Source organism: Podarcis erhardii (assembly GCF_964252035.2).
Source record: "Podarcis erhardii genome assembly, chromosome: 15".
Classification (NCBI taxonomy): Eukaryota; Metazoa; Chordata; class Lepidosauria; order Squamata; family Lacertidae; genus Podarcis; species Podarcis erhardii.
The window spans coordinates 5,106,506-5,127,621 of NC_138505.1; the positions used below are offsets into that span (position 1 = coordinate 5,106,506).

A 21,116-nucleotide genomic window follows, 5' to 3' on the forward strand; every position below is an offset into this window, starting at 1 on the left:
GGGATTCTTTTCATCTTGCGAGGCACCACTGTATGTTAATGTAGATGCAGTGGCACTTCCTGGCCAGCAGATGGCGCTAGAACTTCCTGCTGCAGCACAAGTGCTTTCCTGCCCAAGGTTCCAATGCTGCTGCTCACTGGCTGGCAGCCACAACCATAGAGTTGGGGAGGGAACCCAGAAGGAGAGACAGCCTTCTTCTCTTGTTCCTGTTTGAAAGTGGGGGGGGGGGCAGAATCATTTAAACTCTTCCTCTTTATGGAGAAAGCCCTATTTGCCTTGGCACTGGCCAGCAGCCACACGGCCATCTTCAGTCAGAGGTGCCAACTGAGCCTTTGGTGACTCCACACTCACAGGGCTGCCATATGTCCAGAATTTCACAGACATACCCGGGATTTGTCCGTCGAAAACAGTGTCCAGGCAGAATTTCTGATACAGTGGTACCTCGGGTTACATACGCTTCAGGTTACAGACTCCGCTAATCCAGAAATAGTGCTTCAGGTTAAGAACTTTGCTTCAGGATAAGAACAGAAATCGTGCTCTGGTGGCGCGGCGGCAGCGAGAGGCCCCATTAGCTAAAGTGGTGCTTCAGGTTAAGAACAGTTTCAGGTTAAGTACAGACCTCCGGAACGAATTAAATACTTAACCAGGGGTACCACTGTAATTGATTAAAAAGTCAGGGGAAATCCATGTTGGAAGTGGGGTTTTTTTGCAAAGAAAAAGAAAGAAAGAAAGAAAGAAAGAAAGAAAGAAAGAAAGAAAGATCAACAACTTTATTGTCCAGATTTTTACTTTTTGAAATATGGCAACCGTACACACTCAACTGGACCTCAATTTTCTTCTTCCCTTCCTCAAATATCCCATGAAGGCCGCTCTCATCATCTAAGGGGCCTGCTATCTTTCGTGGTCCTTGGGCTTGACCGCGGCTAGCATTGAAGGAGGGAGTCCACCTGTGGCCCACCAGATATTGTTGGGCGTCCAGCTCCCTCCAGCCCCTGCCAAGATGGCGAAGGAGCAAGGGAATGCTGGGAGCTGGGAGCCCCCAACAACTTAGGAAGGGCTGCCCTCGCGCATTCAGACACACATATATTAAAAATCCAGGGCTCCAGTGTTTCAACGCCTCGAGGACAACAGGAAGGCGTTTCAGTCCAAAGGCTTTTCATGCGCCACCTCTTCTGTCCTCTCAAAGGAAAAAAAAAAGAAACTTCAGTTCACTTTTTGTCCTTGAAAAAGAACGACAGTAAAACAAAATCAATTGCACACAGAGGAAGGATTCTTTCATAACAAGGGATCATTCCAGTTTGGGAGTTTTAACAGCAAAAAGTGGGTGACCGACCTTCACTGCCGTCAGCAAGACTGATCTAGAGTAACCTCGTCACTTGAGGGGATCGTGCTCTTTGCAGATTAGAGCAGGATCGGCGACTCACAGCAGCAGGGCCAAATCCGGGCCCTTCTTGAACAGCTCCAACCAGCTTCCAGTTGATATTATGATGGTGATGGCAATTGCTTCATTCGAGGAGGGTGGATTGTGGTCGGGCAGGCCTGCTCTCCTCTCTTGGCCCTCTGGCCAAAGTTGCCGACCAGGAGAAATGGGCGTCTAGCCTAGGCACAACTAACTTCACACCACTTTTACGTCAACATCACACATCCCAGAAAGAGAACTGGTTGTATATCCCGAGCTCCCCGACATTAAAGAAGAGGGGAAAGGAGGCTCATTTTGGCTCCAAGAAATTGTGTGTCCCAAGAAAACATCGGAGGACAAATTACTTGGCCTTGTTTGCCTCTACCGAAAAGATGAAACTGCTTAAGAGTTTAGCCGACGTTCTCCCTCTTGCAGATTGGAGTCAAGAAAATATACCTCCTTACACACACTGGAGAGACGGTAGGGAAACCAACCACATGGAATACTGAATTCCCAGCCACATGGAATATGTAATGAGCACTTCTTGGGAGTAGTTATCATCCTGCCATGAGAGCTATCAGTTCGGGCCAAAGGAATCACCCCTTGGGCTAGGAGGGTCGACTCTGGACTTGTGCCTCCCAGACAGAGGGGGGAGGGAAGAGAGAGGGTGTGGATTTGATTGGCAGAGGCTGCCGCCAACAGAAGGGCACTTGGGTGGTCCTCAGGAGCATCCTCAGATCCAGGATGCTGAGAAAGGGCGGGCTCAGTCCTCCACAGGAAGCTGCAGCGCAGAGTAGACCATCACTTGGTCAGCTTCCTTCCGCCGGCCTGGAAGAAAAGGGGGCTGTGTCAGGACAGAGAAAGAGAGACGTATAGAGGCAACCACTGGCTAGACTCCATCTAAACCACATTATCTAGGTGGTCACTGCTGCCAGTTGGGCAATCTTTGGCCAGTTGTCTGCTAGTAAGACTCTGGCCCTATCTTAAGCACTTTAAACTGGATCAATTTAGACAGATCCTCCCCCCAAAGGATCCTAGGAACTGTAGACTTTTTTATATACATTCTTGTTTCAGAATATTTATCTCTCTTTTTTAAAAATAATAATAATAATATAGATTTTATTAGTATTTTCCACACAACATGAAAAATTTCGAAAAATAACAATACACAAAACACAAATACCAACATTCAAAAAACAAAAAAACCCAAACAAAAACAAATCCATATCTTACAAGTTAATAATATAAACACTAAAAAGAAAAACAAACATTGACTTCCACCAATCCCACAGCACCTCCTTTACCTCTCATTGTGTCTTCCTGATCATCTCTATCCTAACATCTAGATATAAATCCCTCTTTCTTATCCTTTCACTTCACAAGGTTATTCCAGACTCAGCCAGATTTCTGTCCTCGAACCTTGGCTTTTAAGGTATTCATTTAGGCACTTTTTTCACTTCGCTTTTTGGTTTTTGTCTTATTATGTCTGTCAGTTTGGCTAATTCTAAATATTCTGAAAGCTTACATAACCACTGGGAACTGTAGATTGTGACGGGTGCTGAGAGTTGCTAGGAGGAGACCCTCTGTTCCCACCAGAGAAACAACTCCCAGAATTCCCTGGAAGGAAGGAACTGGCTGTTAAACCACTCTGGGAACCATCGCTGTCTCCTGCAGGACCGAGTTCCCAAGTTTAACTCGGCGCTGTGTGGAGAAGCACTCCTTTTATCTGTCCTGCGTACTCCGAAACCGACGAGTTCCAATGTTATGAGAGAAGGAGGAAAACATTTCTCTCTGCCCTTTCTCCATGCTATGCAGAATTTGCTAAGACTCCTCTATCACGTCACCTCTCGCTTGCCTTTTTCTCTAAACCAACAAGGCTCAAACACTTGAAATCCCTGCAGCCATATGGACTAGAAACTTGGGTTTTTAATTTTTTTAAAAAACTAAAGCTACCGCAGTTTTTGCTCTATAGGATGCCCCTGATCATAGGATGCACCTTGTTTTAGAAGGGGAGAACAAGAAAAAAATTCTCCCCCTCTCTGCTCAGAGCCCCTTCAGCGAAGCGGCAGGAGAAACGGAGCCCCTTCCATTTCTCCTCCCGCTTGGCTGAAGGGGCGCTGCACAGCTCTCCCTCTCTGCTGAAGCCAGAAGAGAGTCTTGCTCTCCCGGCTTCAACCCTAAGCCTTCGGAGCACAGCGCAAGTTCCCGCTGTGCTCCGGAGGCTTCAGGCGGCTATCCCTGAATCCCCTTTTGCTCTCCAGGCTACAGCGAAAGCAACGTAAAGCCAATGAGCACGGAGGGAGCGCTCCCTCTGTGCTTCGGAGGCTTCGCGTTGCTATCCCTGAAGCCTGCATTTGCTCCATAGGACGCACACACATTTCCCCTTAATTTTTGGAGGGGGAAAAGTGCGTCGTATAGAGCGAAAAATACAGTATTTGCTTAGGTCAAGCAAGCTGTTTCTGCTCCTACCCATGCCTGCATAAACCCAGGTGGGCTTGGGGTGTGTGTGTGTGTGTGTGTGTGTGTGTGTGTGTGTGTGTCTGTTTTAGCTATTGCCCTGCACTCGTTCCTCTCCCACAAAGAAGTGCTACCCTCACATGACAAGCAGGTGACGATGCTCCTTAGGGAACCTCCGGCAGTGAAGAACGCCCAGACTCCCATGGAGAAGGTGATGATGAAGATGGGGATGAGGCTGGCTTCATAGCAAGGGTTTAGAAACGTCTGTGGAGATGGGAGAGAAAGAGGATTTCAGAACAAAGGATTTCAGACCACAATAAATCTGCTCTGTATATAATAATAATAATAATAATAATAATAATAATAATAATAATAATTTATTATCTATACTCCACCCATCTGGCTGGGTTCCCCAGCCACTCTGTGAGGCTTCAAACAGAATATTAAAATACAATAGTCTATTAAACATTAAAAGCTTCCCCAAACAGAGCTGCCTTCAGATGTCTTCTAAAAGTCTGGTGGGAGGGCGTTCCACAGGGCGGGTGCCACCACTGAGAAGGCCCTCTGCCTGGTTCCCTGTTACTTGGCTTCTCGCAGTGAGGGAATCGCCAGAAGGCCCTCGGCGCTGGACCTCAGTGTCTGAGGTTGGAGACGCCCCTTCAGATATACTGGGCCAAGGCCGTTTAGGGCTTTAAAGGTCAGCACCAACATCTTGAATTGTGATCGGAAACGTACTGGGAGCCAGTGTAGGTCTTTCAAGACCGGTGTTATATGGTCTCGGTGGCTGTTCCCAGTCACCAAGTCTAGCTGCCGCATTCTGGATAAGTTGTAGTTTCTGGGTCACCTTCAAAGGTAGCCACACATAGAGCGCATTGCTGTAGTCCAACCAGGAGATAACTAGAGCATGCACCACTCTGGCAAAACAGTCCTCGGGCAGGTAGAGTCTCAGCCTATGTACCAAATGGAGCTCCAAATCCAGTCTTTAGCTGTGGTTCCTGCATTGCAGGGGGTTGGCTGGATGACCTAGGGAGGGCCCTTCCAGCTGTATGATCTGATCCTGTATCCTCTCCTTGTGGCTGCTGCCATTCCCCTCCACATCCCATAAATCTCTTCAAAGCAGTCAGGCCAGGCTCGTCTCCACAGCAACTGCGGCTGGCCGATGTGGCTTAGGGGATAATTCCCTGCTGTTCTAGAAGGCCAGATGGTTTTCATGTGACTGCAAATCTCGCATTTAACGTCCTCCCACCAGCCTCTTCTCCTCCTACACTGCTAAGGAGAAGAGCTGAATAGGTAGGGGGTGCAAGGGAAACAAATTAAGAGTCCTGCTCGCAGGCCTCACTCTCCTTTGTGACACCAGGAAAAGCACACAGGAAAGCCTTTGGAAATCTGGGGAGAGGGGTGGTTGTAACTAAGCCTTGATCACATGTCATTTGAGACCTTTAACACCAGAATATTTTTTTAAAGGGGCGTGGGAATAAAACTATTCACATTACTGTGTGAATTCATTATTCACTATTAAATGGAGAAGTCCCCACCCCACCCCACCCATAAACAACAGGATAAAGGGACAGTATAAAAACAAAGTAAGTGTCCTGCAGGATCAGGCCCACCTTGTCCTGTTCTCACCCAATGCCTGTGGCAAACCCACAAACAGAATTCGGGCACAAGAGAATCTCTCCCCTGCTGCCGTTTCCAGCAACTGGAATCCAGAGACATCGCTGCCTCCGGCCGTGGAGGTAGAACGTAACCATTGTGCCTTGTGGCCACTGATAGCTTCACTCTATGAATTTGTCCAATCCTTCTTTAAAGCCACCCAACTTAGTGGCCATTACTGCCTCTTGTGGGAGCGAGTTCCACAGTCTATGCACTGCGTACTTTTATCTGTCCTGAACCTTCCAGTGTTCAACTTCTTTGGATATCCCCAAGTTCTAAGGTTATGAAAGAGAGAGAAGCTATTCTCTAAACCTTTGGGCCCATCTAGCTCAGTCGGGACGCGGGTGGCACTGTGGGTTAAACCACAGAGCCTAGGACTTGCTGATCAGATGGTCGGTGGTTCGAATCCCTGCGACGGGTTGAGCTCCCGTTGCTCGGTCCCTGCTCCTGCCAACCTAGCAGTTCAAAAGCACATCAAAGTGCAAGGGACCCCTGACCGTTACGTCCAGTCGTGGCCGACTCTGGGGTTACAGCACTCATCTCGTTTTATTGGCCAAGGGAGCCGGCGTACAGCTTCCGGGTCATGTGGCCAGCATGACTAAGCCGCTTCTGGCAAACCAGAGCAGCGCACGGAAATGCCATTTACCTTCCCGCCGGAGTGGTACCTATTGATCTACTTGCACTTTGACGTGCTTTCGAACTGCTAGGTTGGCAGGCCCTGGGACCGAGCAACGGGAGCTCACCCCGTCGCGGGGATTCGAACCGCCAACCTTCAGATCGGCAAACCCTAGGCTCTGTGGTTTAACACGCCACTCTTTTTCTTCCTGCGAGAGGGAGTTCCGTAGTTTAACCCACGCGCTGTGTGAAGAAATATGCAGGAGTGTTCCTGCATCCATGTCTTCTCTGCAAGTTTTCCTTTCGGGCGTCTGCTCGGCCACCGTGAGAACAGGATTCTGGATTAGATGAGCCACTAACCTCACCCAGCTAGAGGGCCCTTCTGACTTTCTTATGGAACCTCCAGCTCCAGTGGCAGTCTATCTCAATTCCTAGGTTCTCGGGGGCATTCGGCCACTGCGAGAACAGGACACTGGAATAGACTGGGGCCTCATCCAACAGTGCTCTCCTGATGTTCCGATGTAACACGGGTCATTCTACTCACTAAGCCGGATGTGACCAGGTGACTGATGACCACCAACGCCAGAGTCCAGTAGCGGCCCTTCTCGCAGGCGTCGAAGAAGATCGTGCCCCAGAACGTGTGTAGGAAAACCAGCGCCATTGTGAGGAAGGCTGGAAGGAGGGAATGGCGGGAAAATGGTCAAGCCATATTGTGGCGAGTACGATTTACGCTGTTTCTCAAAATCGGTGGTTTGGCAGTCTGTTCCATGTGGACAGTGCCAGTTTAGAGAAGCATTTGCCAATCTTTTTTGGACTGCCAAGTGGCCAGCTCCCCAGGTAGGGCTGCAATTGTCCCATTACTGGAGAGCCTTTATTAGTCAGTGTGGAGCAGGGCAGCGGAAAGTTTGGCCATCCTGATAATTTTAGACAGCAACTCCCATTAGCCAACATTCAGAGATGATGGATGTGTGTTTTATTTTATCTGTTGTTAAACATATATCCTTCCTCCCAAAGGCAGGAGAGATCGGACATCTTAAAATCCATCCCACTACACACCAAAGACTAGGAAATATCTCTTATTGATAAAAAAAGGTTATTTGTGTAAGCTACTACTATTGCGGCCCGTGTTTTGTTAGCCCCAAAATGGAAAACGAGTGAGGTCCCAAGCAAAGAATGGGAACTTAAACTGACAGAATTCAGTATGCGTAGCTTGCGGACCTAACTTATAGAAACAAGAAGAACGTATGTTTAAAGAAGACTGGAAAACATTTATTGAATATATGGGGGGAATTTGTGTACATTTGAAAACGCTGGCAGCAGTAAGATAAATTCGACGGTGTAAATAAGCTTTGATGGGTGCAATAATGGAATACTGAATGGTTTAGTTTATATAAAATATGCAGGGATTTATGTTATGCAAAATGAACCATGGAAACAGAAGGAGGGAAGTCATTGATACAGTGGTGCCTCGCAAGACGAAAAGAATCCGTTCCGCAATTCTCTTCGTCTAGTGGTTTTTTCATCTTGCGAAGCAAGCCCATTGACAGCTTAGTGAATTAGCGCTATTAGCGGTTTAGCGGCTTTTAGCGATCAGCTGAGAAGCGGCTTATCAGCGGATCAGCTGTTAAGCGGCTTAGCGGCTTAGGAAAAGGGCGGAAAAAGCGGAAAAAACCTGCGGGAACTCGCAAGATATTTTCGTCTTGCGAAGCAAGCCCATAGGGAAATTCGTTTTGCCAAGCGCCTCCAAAACGGAAAACCCTTTCGTCTAGCGGGTTTTCCATCTTGCGAGGCGTTCGTCTTGCGGGGCACCACTGTATTTTAAGGTTGTTCAAATGAATATTTTAAATTGTAAAATTTATAAATAAAAGGAAAGATCTGTTCTTGGACAGCTTGCAGGAAGGGGAAGGTACGCAGCATGCGCCAAAAACTCCAGCACCTCTCCAATATTTAGCAGGACAGAATTCCAAATGAGAGATGCCACAACCTTGAAGGCCCTGTTTCTCTATTGCAAGCACCCCCAAACCTGGTCCTCCAGATGTTTTGGGACTACAATTCCCATCATCCTTAGCTAACAGGACCAGTGGTCAGGGATGATGGGAACTGTCTCGGTATCGATGGCCTTCCTATGTCCTCGAAAGTCTCCTGAAGTGATTTTTTTATTTTTATTTTACCAACAACCAAAACACAAACAGTGAAAACAAACAATGAAACCCCCCAGGTTGCTGATACGTTGGGTATACATAATCAATGATAACATATTCAAATCAACTATATGCACAATTCTATATCCCTTAACACTCCTCTCTCCACAAGGTTTATCTAATTTTTAACATTTTAATTGCCCCAATTTGTTCAAACCTGCCCAAATAATTCAATATCTTCTCAAACCAATCCTTCTCCTTATCACTGACCTTAAACCCTTTCATTTTATGTATCTTCACAGTTAGATATTCTAAGATTATAATATTTTTTCAATTTTCCCCTCCATTGGTTCACACCAGCTCTTCTGCACTTTTCCAATTACTTGCTATAATCTGTCTGGCTGCAATTACCATCAATTTTACCCATTTGCATTCCTCTTTTGTTTATAACTCAGTGCCACTCAGGCTAATAAAGGTAAAGGTAAAGGGACCCCTGACCATTAGGTCCAGTCGTGGCCGACTCTGGGGTTGCGGTGCTCATCTTGCTTTATTGGCCGAGGGAGCCGGCGTACAGCTTCCGGGTCATGTGGCCAGCAGGACTAAGCCACTTCTGGCGAACCAGAGCAGCGCACGGAAACGCCGTTTACCTTCCCGCCGGAGCAGTACCTATTTATCTACTTGCACTTTGACGTGCTTTCGAACTGCTAGGTTGGCAGGAGCAGGGACTGAGCAACGGGAGCTCACCCCGTCACGGGGATTCAAACTGCTGACCTTCTGATCGGCAAGTCCTAGGCTCTGTGGTTTAACCCACAGCGCCACCCGCATCCCACTCAGGCTAATAAGAACCATTAATTTAGATATTTCCACCTTCCTACCCACAATTCCCGCTATTTCTATACCAATCTGTTTCCGGAATTCATTAACTAGCGGACAATCCCACCACATATGACTGTATGTTCCCATCACTCCACATTTCCTCCATCAATTCTTTCTTCCAGATTTTGTAATATGATATAACCTTACATGTGTGTAATACCTGAAGTGATGAAGTAATGGGGCGAATCCCCATGGATTCCCACGGTGCCTGGCCCAATGGAGTCCGCAAGGATGTTGATGACGGAGAAGACCCCGCTGATGATTCCAAAGGAGAGACCCGACACTGCGGAAGAGAGTATGAAGGACAAACCAAATTTCACAGCACTCTGAGAACGTTTATTGGTATGCCATGCCTCATCGTACAGGACATCACTTTCCAAACTAGCAGCCACCATCGTGAGAGCCGTTTATAATGGAATTTGCACACACAGGGGAAGGGCAACTCAAAAGTATATCTGAAGGAGCGTCTCCACCCCCACTGTTCTACCTGGACACTGAGGTCCAGCACTGAGGGCCTTCTGGTGGTTCCCTCACTGGGAGAAGCCAAGTTACAGGGAACCAGGCAGAGGGCCTTCTCAGTAGTGGCCCCTTCCTGTGGAACGCCCTCCCACCAGATGTCAAAGAGAACAACAACTACCAGACTTTTAGAAGACATCTGAAGGCAGCCCTGTTTAGGGAAGCTTTTAATGTTTAATAGACTATTGTATTTTAATATTCTGAAGCTTTTAATGTTTGATGTATTACAGTATTTTAATATTTTTTGGGAAGCCGCTCAGAGTGGCTGGGGAAGCCCAGCCAGATGGGCGGGGTATAAATAATAAATTATTATTATTATTATTAATTATTATTATTATTATTATTAGAGGTCTGAAAAAGTCAGCAAAGGTGTTACAGTGGTACCTCGGGTTAAGTACTTGATTCGTTCCAAAGGTCCGTTCTTAACCTGAAACTGTTCTTAACCTGAAGCACCACTTTAGCTAATGGGGCCTCCTACTGCCGCTGCGCCACCGGAGCACAATTTCTGTTCTCATCCTGAAGCAAAGTTCTTAACCTGAAGCACTATTTCTGGGTTAGCGGAGTCTGTAACCTGAAGCGTATGTAACCTGCAGCGTATGTAACCCGAGGTACCAATGTATTTCACTTAGGAGGGGCCGCTCTGAAAATGGAGCTTTCAAGGAAACCGAATTCTGAAGTGCGAAGGGCTTTTGCTTTAGCTTTGTTGGTTACAGGGGGCTGCTTTTTAAGGCCAGAAAAGGGCTTTTGGTCGAAGCTAGCACATAAAGGGACATCTGGGTTCTACAAGGAGGAACTTATGTCACATAGAGGAGAGAGAAAGGTTGTTTTTCTGCTGCTCCAGAGAAGCGGACACGGAGCAATGGTTCCAAACTACAAGAAAGAAGATTCCACCTAAACATTAGGAAGAACCTCCTGACAGTAAGAACCGTTCGACAGTGGAATTTGCTGCCAAGGAGTGTGGTGGAGTCTCCTTCTTTGGAGGTCTTTAAGCAGAGGCTTGACAACCATATGCCAGGAGTGCTCTGATGGTGTTTCCTGCTTGGCAGGGGGTTGGACTCGATGGCCCTTGTGGTCTCTTCCAACTCTTCTATGATTCTAACTGTTTCCGCGACAGTTGTGGCGCACGTAGGGAGACAGACACGCAGGAAAGGGAACAGCCAGCAATTCTCTCACCATATGCCATCTGCTTGATCGAGATGGGAGACCGGCCGTCTTCGCTGATGGTCACCAACCCTTCGTCAGCTTTCCTGAGGGCAAGATGCAAAAAGAAAGCAGGAAATTGGTTGGCGGTTTGTGAGGCAGAGAAAGTCACGAGATTTTTATAGCGTAGAGTTGGAAGAGGGATCAAAGGTTGGGTAGTCTGGCAATGCAGGAATCACAACTAAATAATCCCTGAATGTCTCTTTTAAAACTTCCATGTTTACCCAAGAGCTCCTAGGTTCTGACTCTTTAATTTTGTTTTTCTTTTGAACCATACTCCATTTTATTTGCGATGCACTGCTGCATTTCCCCCCGTCATCTTTTATTTAGGGAATTTCGGTGATCAATTAGGACATTGACTCTTATAGAACATTACAGGTTGCCAGATTCCTGATTTCAGTTCTTTCATATAAAAGACTTCATGGAATGCTGTATGACTACTAAAAATCTAGTAAACTCTATGCACCATCTTTATCTTCAAGGCCATAATACGTATAGTGTTAAAGAAGATTATGCGTTGAAATATTTTAGTTGATATTTTAGATTGTAAAATGCTATTTTTATCTATTGATTTGTTTTACCTTGTGGGCTTATAGCCGAATAAAGTATTATCTATCTATCAGTGATCAATTCTTTTCCATTTGTTTATTAGTTTTATCTTAAAGTATCTCCTTTTATGACTCCAATTTTATGTTTTGATTTATTGTATCCTTTGTGTGCATATAAAGGAGATGGATGGATCAATTTACTTTTATTTATTCAACAAGGTTTATACACACCACTTGATTGCAATAAAAAACCTTTGAGTGGTTTCTTTTTTTTTAAAAAAAAAGGACGCCGCATTAAATTTATCAATAAAAGACCATTATAAAAATGGACCACAGAAAGAGGGAGAAGGAAGTCAAATTTCAAAATGTTAAATTGATTGTAAAACTAATGGAATGCATGAATTTGAAAAGTATAAACAAAAAACTAAAATAAAAATTGGCGCAGAAGTGGGAATATTTGCCACAGCTTAGCAAGGCACTCTTACTTGAGGAGCTTGAAGTACGCGAAGCGAAAGGCTTCCTGGAGCAAGACCGAGACAACTGCCCCGAACATCAGAAGGCCGTACTGTAGACGCCCATCTTCCCGGTCGCTCAGATGCACCGAAATAAACCAGATCAAAGAGGCCAGGAGCAGGGAAACCAGCCAGAAAAAGGCCCTGGATAGACAGCGAGAGAAATAAAAGGACATTAATCGTTATCAACAGGTGTGCACATACAGTGGTACCTTGGTTCTCAAACTTAATCCGTTCCGGAAGTCCGTTCCAAAACCAAAGCGTTCCAAAACCAAGGCGTGCTTTCCCATATAAAGCAATGCAAAACGGATTAATCCGTTCCAGACTTTTAAAAACAACCCCTAAAACAGCAATTTAACATGAATTTTACTATCCAACGAGACCACTGATCCATAAAATGAAAGCAATAATCAATGCACTGTACTATAAAATAAATAAGACAGTATTGCAGGTGATAAAAATTAAATTTAACTTTTTTTCTTAACTGCATTCACTGATGATAGTCATTGTTTGGTTGGGGGGCTTTTATCCATTTCCACAGTCACACAATCAATCAATCAATCAATCAATCAATCAGTAGCTGAACTGGGTTCCACACAAAAACAAATTAACCGAAAAAGCCTCTAAACAAACAAACAAACAAACAAACAAACAAACAGCAAAAACAAAAGCGCCAAACTTAAGCAGTTCCAGAAGGCTGTTTGACTTCCGTAATGTTCAGTAACCAAGGCGCAGCTTCTGATTGGTGCAGGTGCCCTGGAAACAATAACCAACAGCTGTGTTGGACGTTCGGCTTCTGAAAAATGTTCAAAAACTGGAACACTTCCGGGTTTTTGGCATTTGAGAACCAAGGCGTTTGAGAACCAAGGTACCACTTTACTCTGAACTTGGGGAGAAGAGATTCACACCAGGATAACCCACTTTCTGCAACCTTTTTAATTTGTGAGCTATTACGCAGAATTTGTTCTGCTTTGCAGGTAGGGCCCCTCCAGGTGATCCAGGCTACTGCTGGGGCTAATGGGAGTTGTAGTTCAAAACAGCTGCAAGGCCTCAGGCTGACAAGAGCTGAGCTGAACAGCCCCTCTCCCATGCCTTTTGGGGGGCAGGAATGCTTCCGAGTACCACTTGCCAGAAACCCCCACCCTGTCAAGCCTTATCTCAGTTATTTAAATCCGGGTGGATTTGATTTAAAATCAAATCGATTTAAATCACTAGTCAGTAAGACTTGATTTAAATCTTTTTTTTTTTTTTTTTACAGAAAGACTCATTCTTGCTGGTATAATCTTAACATTTACAACCAGATGAAGTTTTCATTTTTGGAATAATAAATTTTCAGAGTAGTTTTTACAGTCATATCCAAAATTACTGATTTGGTTTATACTATGATTAGAAATATATAGACAGATAATTATGAAATTATTGTGAGGTTTAATAAGTTAACTGTTTGGACAATTTTTCTGCTGTACTTTATTGGAAGGAGAAAAATAATCATTTCCTTAATAACAATTTAACAATTTATTTAACTTAAAACAATAACATTATAGCATATGTATCCATGTTTGTTAACTGATGGGGTTAAACAATTTTTTTAACAAACAACAACCTTAAGACTGAGTTTTAGCACACATGAAAAACTTTAAAACAAATCCTGATGAATAGCCTTTGGACTATAATGTAACTGAAACAGAAAACTATCTTTAGAATTATATTTCCTCCAAAAGCGTTTTATTTCAAAAATCTGATTTAAATACATTTTAAAAATGCGATTTTTAAAAAATAAAAAATCATTGATTTTTCATTCACCCTGGTTTAAATTCAGCACTATCTCAAAGGAATATAAGAAGCCCCCTTGTACAGAGTCAGACCCTTGAGCTCTACCCAGCTCAAGATCATCGCTAAGTTTTATATATGCTGGAAGCCGCCCAGAGTGGCTGGGGCAACCCAGTTCAGATGCACAGGGTACAAATATATTATTATTATCCGCATGGGCTGGCATCAGCCGTCCAGGGTTTCAGCTGTAGCTGGAGATGCTATTGACCTAACCTGGGAAATTCCACACCCCAGGAGATAGCTTCCACTGGGAGGCTAAACCAGGTGAGGGGAGCCGATGGGTCTCAAACCCTCAGTGAGTCAGGGACTTCTTCTGCTTCGAGAACACTGTCCAACCATCTCGCCCTCTGTCATCCCCTTCTCCTTGGGCCCTCCATCTTTCCCAACATCAGGCTCTTTTCCAGGGAGTCTTCTCTTCTCATGAGGTGGCCAAAGTACTGGAGCCTTAGCTTCAGGATCTGTCCTTCCAGGGAGCACTCAGGGCTGATTTCCTTCAGAATGGAGAGGTTGGATCTTCTTGCAGTCCATGGGACTCTCCAGTGTCTCCTCCAGCACCAGAATTCAAAAGCATCCATTCTTTGGCGATCAGCCTTCTTTATGGTCCAGCTCACTTCCATACATCACTACTGGGAAAACCAGAGCTTTAACTATATGGACCTTGTTGGCAAGGTGATGTCTCTGCTTTTTAAGATGCTGTCCAGGTTTGTCATCGCTTTTCTCCCAAGAAGCAGGCGTCTTTTAATTTTGCTAACACAGCAATTTGGACTTTACCTTGGAGGCACATTTCATTCTCTCGAAACAGACAGATGTCAACAACCATCTTTCCTCCAAGGAGCTCAGGGTGGAAAAAATAGCTCCCCCCCTCCCCACGTTATGCTCACAACGTCCCTGCGAGTTAGGTTAGGCCAAGACAGGCATAGGCAAACTCGGCCCTCCAGATGTTTTGGGACTACAGTTCCCATCATCCCTGACCTCTGGTCCTGTTAGCTGGGGTGATGGGAGTTGTAGTTCCGAAACATCTGGAGGGCCGAGTTTGCCTATGCCTGGGCTAAGAGACAGCAGCTGGCCCGTTCCCTTCGTAGTGCATCTGTTTCCACTCAGGGCTTGCTACCACGATTGGATATCTGATCTTGGACTTCAGAAGTTTCAAACCTGAGAAGTCTCTGAGCCGGGCACTGGCCACAAACCAGACAGGTTGAGTTGGGGGCATCAGAAAGCTCTGCTTAACTTATTTAAGGCTGTCATTCGCCAACGATGTATCTGACTTCTCTCCTCTGGGCTATCTAAGGGAAGTTCGGTCACATGCAAACCTTTGTCATGTGCTCCATTGAGGGAAGGAAGGAACGAATGCAATGCAATGCAGGCTTTGGGGTTTTTTTTTTTTGTAAATAAACAGCAGAACTGGAAAATCTAGATTTGCAGAGGACACACACAATGCCCCCTTTTGTCAACCAAAGGTGACAGCAGTTTCCTTTGGGGCTGTGATTTTCTCAGTGGGAATAAATGCTGCAGGCGCATTTTACAAGTACAGGCTTCAAATGGAAGGAAGAGGAAGGCATCAACCACACCTTGCTTGCTCTCAATACATCTCCAAACCTCATCATAGCAAGCTCCCGCCATCTGTTACAGAGCCTAGCATGTTGTCACCAGCAAAATGTGCTCCGGAACCAGCTTCCTACACTCTGGAGGCAATAATAAACAAGGACATGGATTGTAACTTCTGCAAAAAAAAAAAAAAAATAAATAAATCACAGCCAACAAGACCTGGTTCAGCAGTAGGGAACCTGCCTTGCACGCAGAAGGTCTGCGGTTAAATCTGTAACATCATTGACAAAGCAGTAAATCAATCCTTTTATTTGGAATCATGAGGACAAGGCTGCAGCTCAGTGATAAGAGCACATACCGTATTTTTCGCTCTATAAGACGCACCAGACCACAAGACGCACCTAGTTTTTGGAGGAGGAAAACAAGAAAAACAATATTCTGAATCTCAGAAGCCAGAGGTGCAAGAGGGATCACTGCGCAGTGAAAGCAGCAATCCCTCTTGCTGTTCTGCCTTCTGGGATAGCTGTGCAGCCTGCATTCGCTCCATAAGACACACATACATTTCCACTTACTTCTTAGGAGGGAAAAAGTGAGTCTTATAGAGCAAAAAATACGGTACTTTGCACGCAGGAGATCCCAGAGTGCAATCCTCAAAATCTTCAGGTCAGGCTTGGAACGTCCCACTGCCTGAAACCCCAAAGAGCTGCTGCCAGTCTGAGTGGACAATACTGAGCTACATGGACCCAAGGGTCTGACTCTGTTTAAAGTCCACTGGTCCTAAAATATGGGTTTTAAGGGAAGAGGACCCAGAGAAGACTGTGTGCCTTCTAGGACCTCTTAAGACTGACAAGCTCCTTAGAAAAACCACAAGAAAAATGGTTTCTGGTTTCTGTTTTTTTTAAAGATGATTATTTCTATGCTGGGGTAGCAGCATTGATGCTAAGATAGTACAGTATTTTAAACCGGATGCTTTATCAGGGAGAAAGGAAGAGGACGTGCCTGAAAAGTTAGTTCATGTCTTGGTGGGAGGGGGCACAGGTGGGCAGAATTGGCCAATAAACTGCAAATGGGCCAGTTTATGCCCACCCACTTTGCACTGTGTTGTTGTTTATAATAAGAGGGAGAGAGAAATATGCTTTTCTTCTCTTTTAAAAAGGATTGTTTGTTTATATTTATGAGTTGCTTCCTATAATAGCATATCGAAGCAATTTTGAAAATCGCCTTTCTATGTAAGCCACTTAAGCGATTTCACATCGTTGCGTGGTTATGTGCAAATAAATAAATAATCCTCAAGAACTAAAATGACACAGATTACAACGGGACTTCTCTCCCCGGAAAAAGTATGGATATAGAGATGGTTACCTAAGCAAACATAAATGAAAAACCCCAATATAATTAAGCTGCCTTAAAATGAAAAGGTGAGATAATAATTTCGCAATCCATCAGTTATAACCTCTCGTTGCTACACTGGGATCTTCAAAGGGTGGGCTCTGCATGGAGCCCCCTCCCCACCCTCAACTTCACAAGTGTGTTTCCATATCACCCTCATAACCTCAAGAAGCCCCTGACCCTGGAAAAAAGAGGAGGCCTGCACCCACCAGCCCTACTGCCCCTACAGGGGCTCTTGCCCCCTCCCCCCCTCCAGGCCCCACAACCCCCTCCAGGTCTACTCAAACTGAGCTTACTCCACCCATGGAAGTGGGTGGAAGTTTGCACCTTATATGAACAAAAGAAAACCAAGCAAAACACTGTGATCTCCGATTTAAAATGGAAAAAAAGTGGGAGTAACAGTTTTGCAATCTGTCATTAATTCCCTGCCCCTTTCTTGCCTGGGGCCTGCAAAGGAAGCGCTTTGCACATGCCCCAGATTCCTCTCTCCCCTCCACAAGAATCTGTGAGCAAGACTACGATCTTTGCCTTAAAAGGAAAAGGTGGGCCTCGTAATTTTGCAAAAAAAGAGATTCCAGCTAAACGTCAGGAAGAACTCTCCGGACCGTGGGCTCTTTTCCTTGCAGGTTTTAAAGCAGAGATTCGGGGGCCACCTTTCGTGGATGCTTTAGTTGAGATTCCTGCATCGAGGGGGTCCCTTCATTCTACATTCTGTGATTCTATGGAAAGCCCTCCCATTTTCTCTTTCAGAGGCTGGGGCCAGAGCCTTCTCCCCTCCACAAGAACAAAAAAACACGTGCACAAAACAAGGCTATGATCTCTCTGCCTGCAAACAGGAAATGTGGGAATAATCCTGTTTCTTCTGTTTTTTGTTTTGCAATTTATCGTTCAATCATAACCTTCCTCTCTTTGCTAGGCAGGGACCTACCACGGAAGGTCTTTCTGCACATGCCCCGGAACCCCCTCTCCACATCACCCACCCCCCATCGGGACCCACTTTCCTCCCCCCAGAAAGAAGAGGAAGAGGGGATTTCCCCCCCCCCCAGCAGCCCCCTTCCCCCCCAAACCAAGAGGCTGGGGCCAGAGCCTTCTCCCCTCCATAAGAACCCAAAAAACACGTGAACAAAACAAGGCTATGATCTCTCTGCCTGCAAACAGGAAATGTGGGAATAATCCTGTTTTTTGTTTTGCAAATTATGGTTCAATCATAACCTTCCTCTCTTTGCTAGGCAGAGACCGACCACGGAAGGTCCTTCTGCACATGCCCCGGAGCCCCCTCTCCACGTCACCCTCCCCCAACCGGGACCCACTTTCCCCCTCCCCCCAGAAAGAAGAGGGGATTCCCCCCTCCCCCCAAATCAGCCCCCTGCTGACCCAGCCACCAGGATGATGACGCGCAGGGGGTCCCCGGCCACGGTGAGCAGGCAGAGGGCCAAGGCCGGCCCGAAGGCGATGAAGGTGCAGCCGAAGAACACCGCCGCCCCCATCGCCCCGAGCAGCAGCGCCGGAGGCAGCAGGAACCAGGCAGGGAGGGAAGCTCCGGCAGAGAGCCCGGGCGGGGCCACAGGCGGCCAATGGGAGCCGGCGGGGAGGGGAAGCCACGCCCATAAGGGGCCCGGGCCCGCAAGGCCTCGTGGGAATTGTAGTCTCTCAGGTGAGAGGCGGGGGAAAGGGCGGAGCGCGCCACTCGCCCCGCCCTCAGCTCCATAGATGTGTGAATAGGGTAGAGGGGACCTCCTCTAAAGCTAGATAGATATTCTTTATAGATAGGATGATATATAATGAGATGCTCCATGATCACTGCAGATGGTGACAGCAGCCACGAAATTAAAAGACGCCTGCTTCTTGGGAGAAGGGCAATGACAGGCCTAGACAGCATCTTGAGAAGCAGAGACATCACCTTGCCGACAAAGGTCCGTATAGTTCAAGCTCTGGTTTTCCCAGTAGTGATGGATGGAAGTGAGAGCTGGACCATCAAGAAGGCTGATCGCCAAAGAATGGATGCTTTTGAATTCTGGTGCTGGAGGAGACTCTTGAGAGTCCCATGGACTGCAAGAAGATCAAACCTCTCCATTCTGAAGGAAATCAGCCCTGAGTGCTCACTGGAAGGACAGATCCTGAAGCTGAGGCTCCAAGACTTTGGCCGCCTCATGAGAAGAGAAGACTCCCTGGAAAAGACCCTGATGCTGGGAAAGATGGAGGGCACAAGGAGAAGGGGACGACAGAGGACGAGATGGTGGGACAGTGTTCTCGAAGCTACCAGCATGAGTTTGACCAAACTGCGGGAGGCAGTGGAAGACAGGAGGGCCTGGTGTGATCTGGTCCAGGGGGTCACGAAGAGGCAGACACGACTAAACGACTAAACAACAACAACAAAAATAATGAGATAGAATGATATATAATGAGATGAAAAAGATGTTGAAATATACATTTTTTAAAAAAACCAGAAGCATTTTTACTTGGTATTATAGGGCAGGACATTAATAGGCAAGATGTTAAATTGTTTTTATATGCAACAACTGCGGCAAGAGTATTGTTGACGAAAGAAGAATGGCAGACGAAATTAATGGACTATGCAGAACTGGATAAAATGACAGGAAGGATTCGAAACCTGCGGGACCAGAGATTCACAGAAGATTGGAAGAAGTCTATGAATTATTTGAAGAGCAACTGTAATCGACAAATTACGCTAGTAGGACTACAAGCAGTTTTGCAAGGAGAAATATACAAAGTGTTACAAAGTACAAAAAGATAGAGATATTGGTTATGAGTTTGAAATGTAATAGGGAAGATAAGAAATGCATACTGAGAGATTAGATTGGAAAATTTTCAGACAGGATTGATGGAAGTCAAAAATTTGAATAAGATGTAAAAGTATGTTTAATTACTGTTGAAAATGATATGTTTAAAAAACTAATAAAAATTATATATAAAAAAGATGTTCTTTATAGATAGACTCAATAGATATTGATATGCACACTTAATAAATAATTATTTATTTTTGCTTTTGAGTGCTTTATTGATTGAAAACTTTATAACAGAAGTGTACAATAGATATTACAGGCGAAATGAGAAATAAAAAAAATAAACGGTTATTCATTCTTTAACTAATGCTTGCTATGTACTGTACATCTATTTGTGATTTAATTTGTCAAGACCTCTGATCTTGCATTCCTGAATTAAATTCCTTAAATATGCGCTTAAACCTTACTTTCTCCATATTATTTGGCTTACAATAAATTTTATTTTATACAATTATCCTGTTTACACACCGAAGCTCAGTCAAAACCTGCTAAAGGCACACTTAATAAATAGATACAGTGGTGCCTCACAAGACGAAAATAATCCGTTCCACGAGTCTCTTCGTCTAGCGTTTTCTTCGTCTTGCGAAGCAACCCTATTAGCGGCTTAGTGGATTAGCGCTATTAGCGGGTTAGCGGCTATTAAAGGCTTAGCAGCTTAGCGGCTATTAGCGGCTTAGCGGCTTAGCAAAAGGGGGGAGAAAGCGAAAAAAAATCGCAAGACTCGCAAGACGTTTTCGTCTTGCGAAGCAAGCCCATAGGGAAATTCGTCTTGCGAAGTGCATCGAAAAATGGAAAACCCTTTCGTCTAGCGGGTTTTTCGTCTTGCGAGGCATTCGTCTTGCGGGGCACCACTGTATAGGTAGATATTGAAAGATAGCTACTATAAATAAATAAATAAATAAATAAATATTGACAGATACTGTTAATCATAGAATCATAGCGTTGGAAGGGACCCTGAGGGGGATTAAGTCCAACCCCGCCTGCCATGCAGGAATCTTTCGCCCCATGTGGGACTCGAACCCACGACGCCTGAGATTAAGAGCCTCGTGGCTCTACGAATAGATGATACATGTTAACAGGATACTCTTAGTAGGTTGGTAAATACCGATAGAAAGTTGCTCTTCAGAGGTTGATAGAAATGGACAGATGAAACAATATTGATACTTTTTTAATAGATAAGAAGATGCTGGTATTCTTTGCAAATGGAGATTGATAGATAGCAATGTATAAGAGAGATATAGAGACGGACAGAGCCAGGATGCTGTAGTGTCAGACTAGGACCAAGGTTCGAATCCTTCCGCCTGGCCACCATGTTAGCTTACTGGTTGCAATAATAATAATTTTATTGTGGTTAGAGAAGTATCTGCTCCCTTGTAGGCAGATAAATGTTTATAGGTAACCTCTTTGGGTGGCGCCCTGTGCCAGTCCTACTCAGAGTAGACCCATTTAAGTCGATTAGGCCTGGATAACTTGGCTTCGTCCGTTCTGAACGGAAATTGGCGGCAAAGAAAATCAGGGTGAAAATAACCTAAGGGCAAATCCGATAAGAGCAGAACCGCTTTTTAAAATGGATTTACGTCTTGTTCTTCCTCCAAGGAGCTCAGGATTGTCACGTTTTACCAGTGACAAAG

General features: G+C 45.3%; 1 protein-coding gene across 1 annotated transcript; it reads right to left on the reverse strand.

The window, feature by feature from the left end:
• Positions 1-752: 752 nt before the first annotated feature.
• Positions 753-18,216, reverse strand: APH1A (aph-1 homolog A, gamma-secretase subunit). Its single transcript, XM_081841378.1, has 7 exons — positions 18,056-18,216; positions 11,891-12,061; positions 10,831-10,904; positions 9,302-9,424; positions 6,669-6,796; positions 3,997-4,120; positions 753-2,227 (listed from the first exon to the last, which is right to left on the reverse strand). The coding sequence occupies exons 1-7, from the start codon at positions 18,166-18,168 to the stop codon at positions 2,163-2,165; spliced, it is 798 nt and encodes a 265-aa protein (XP_081697504.1). The 5' UTR covers positions 18,169-18,216; the 3' UTR covers positions 753-2,162.
• Between the last annotated feature and the right edge of the window lie 2,900 nt (positions 18,217-21,116).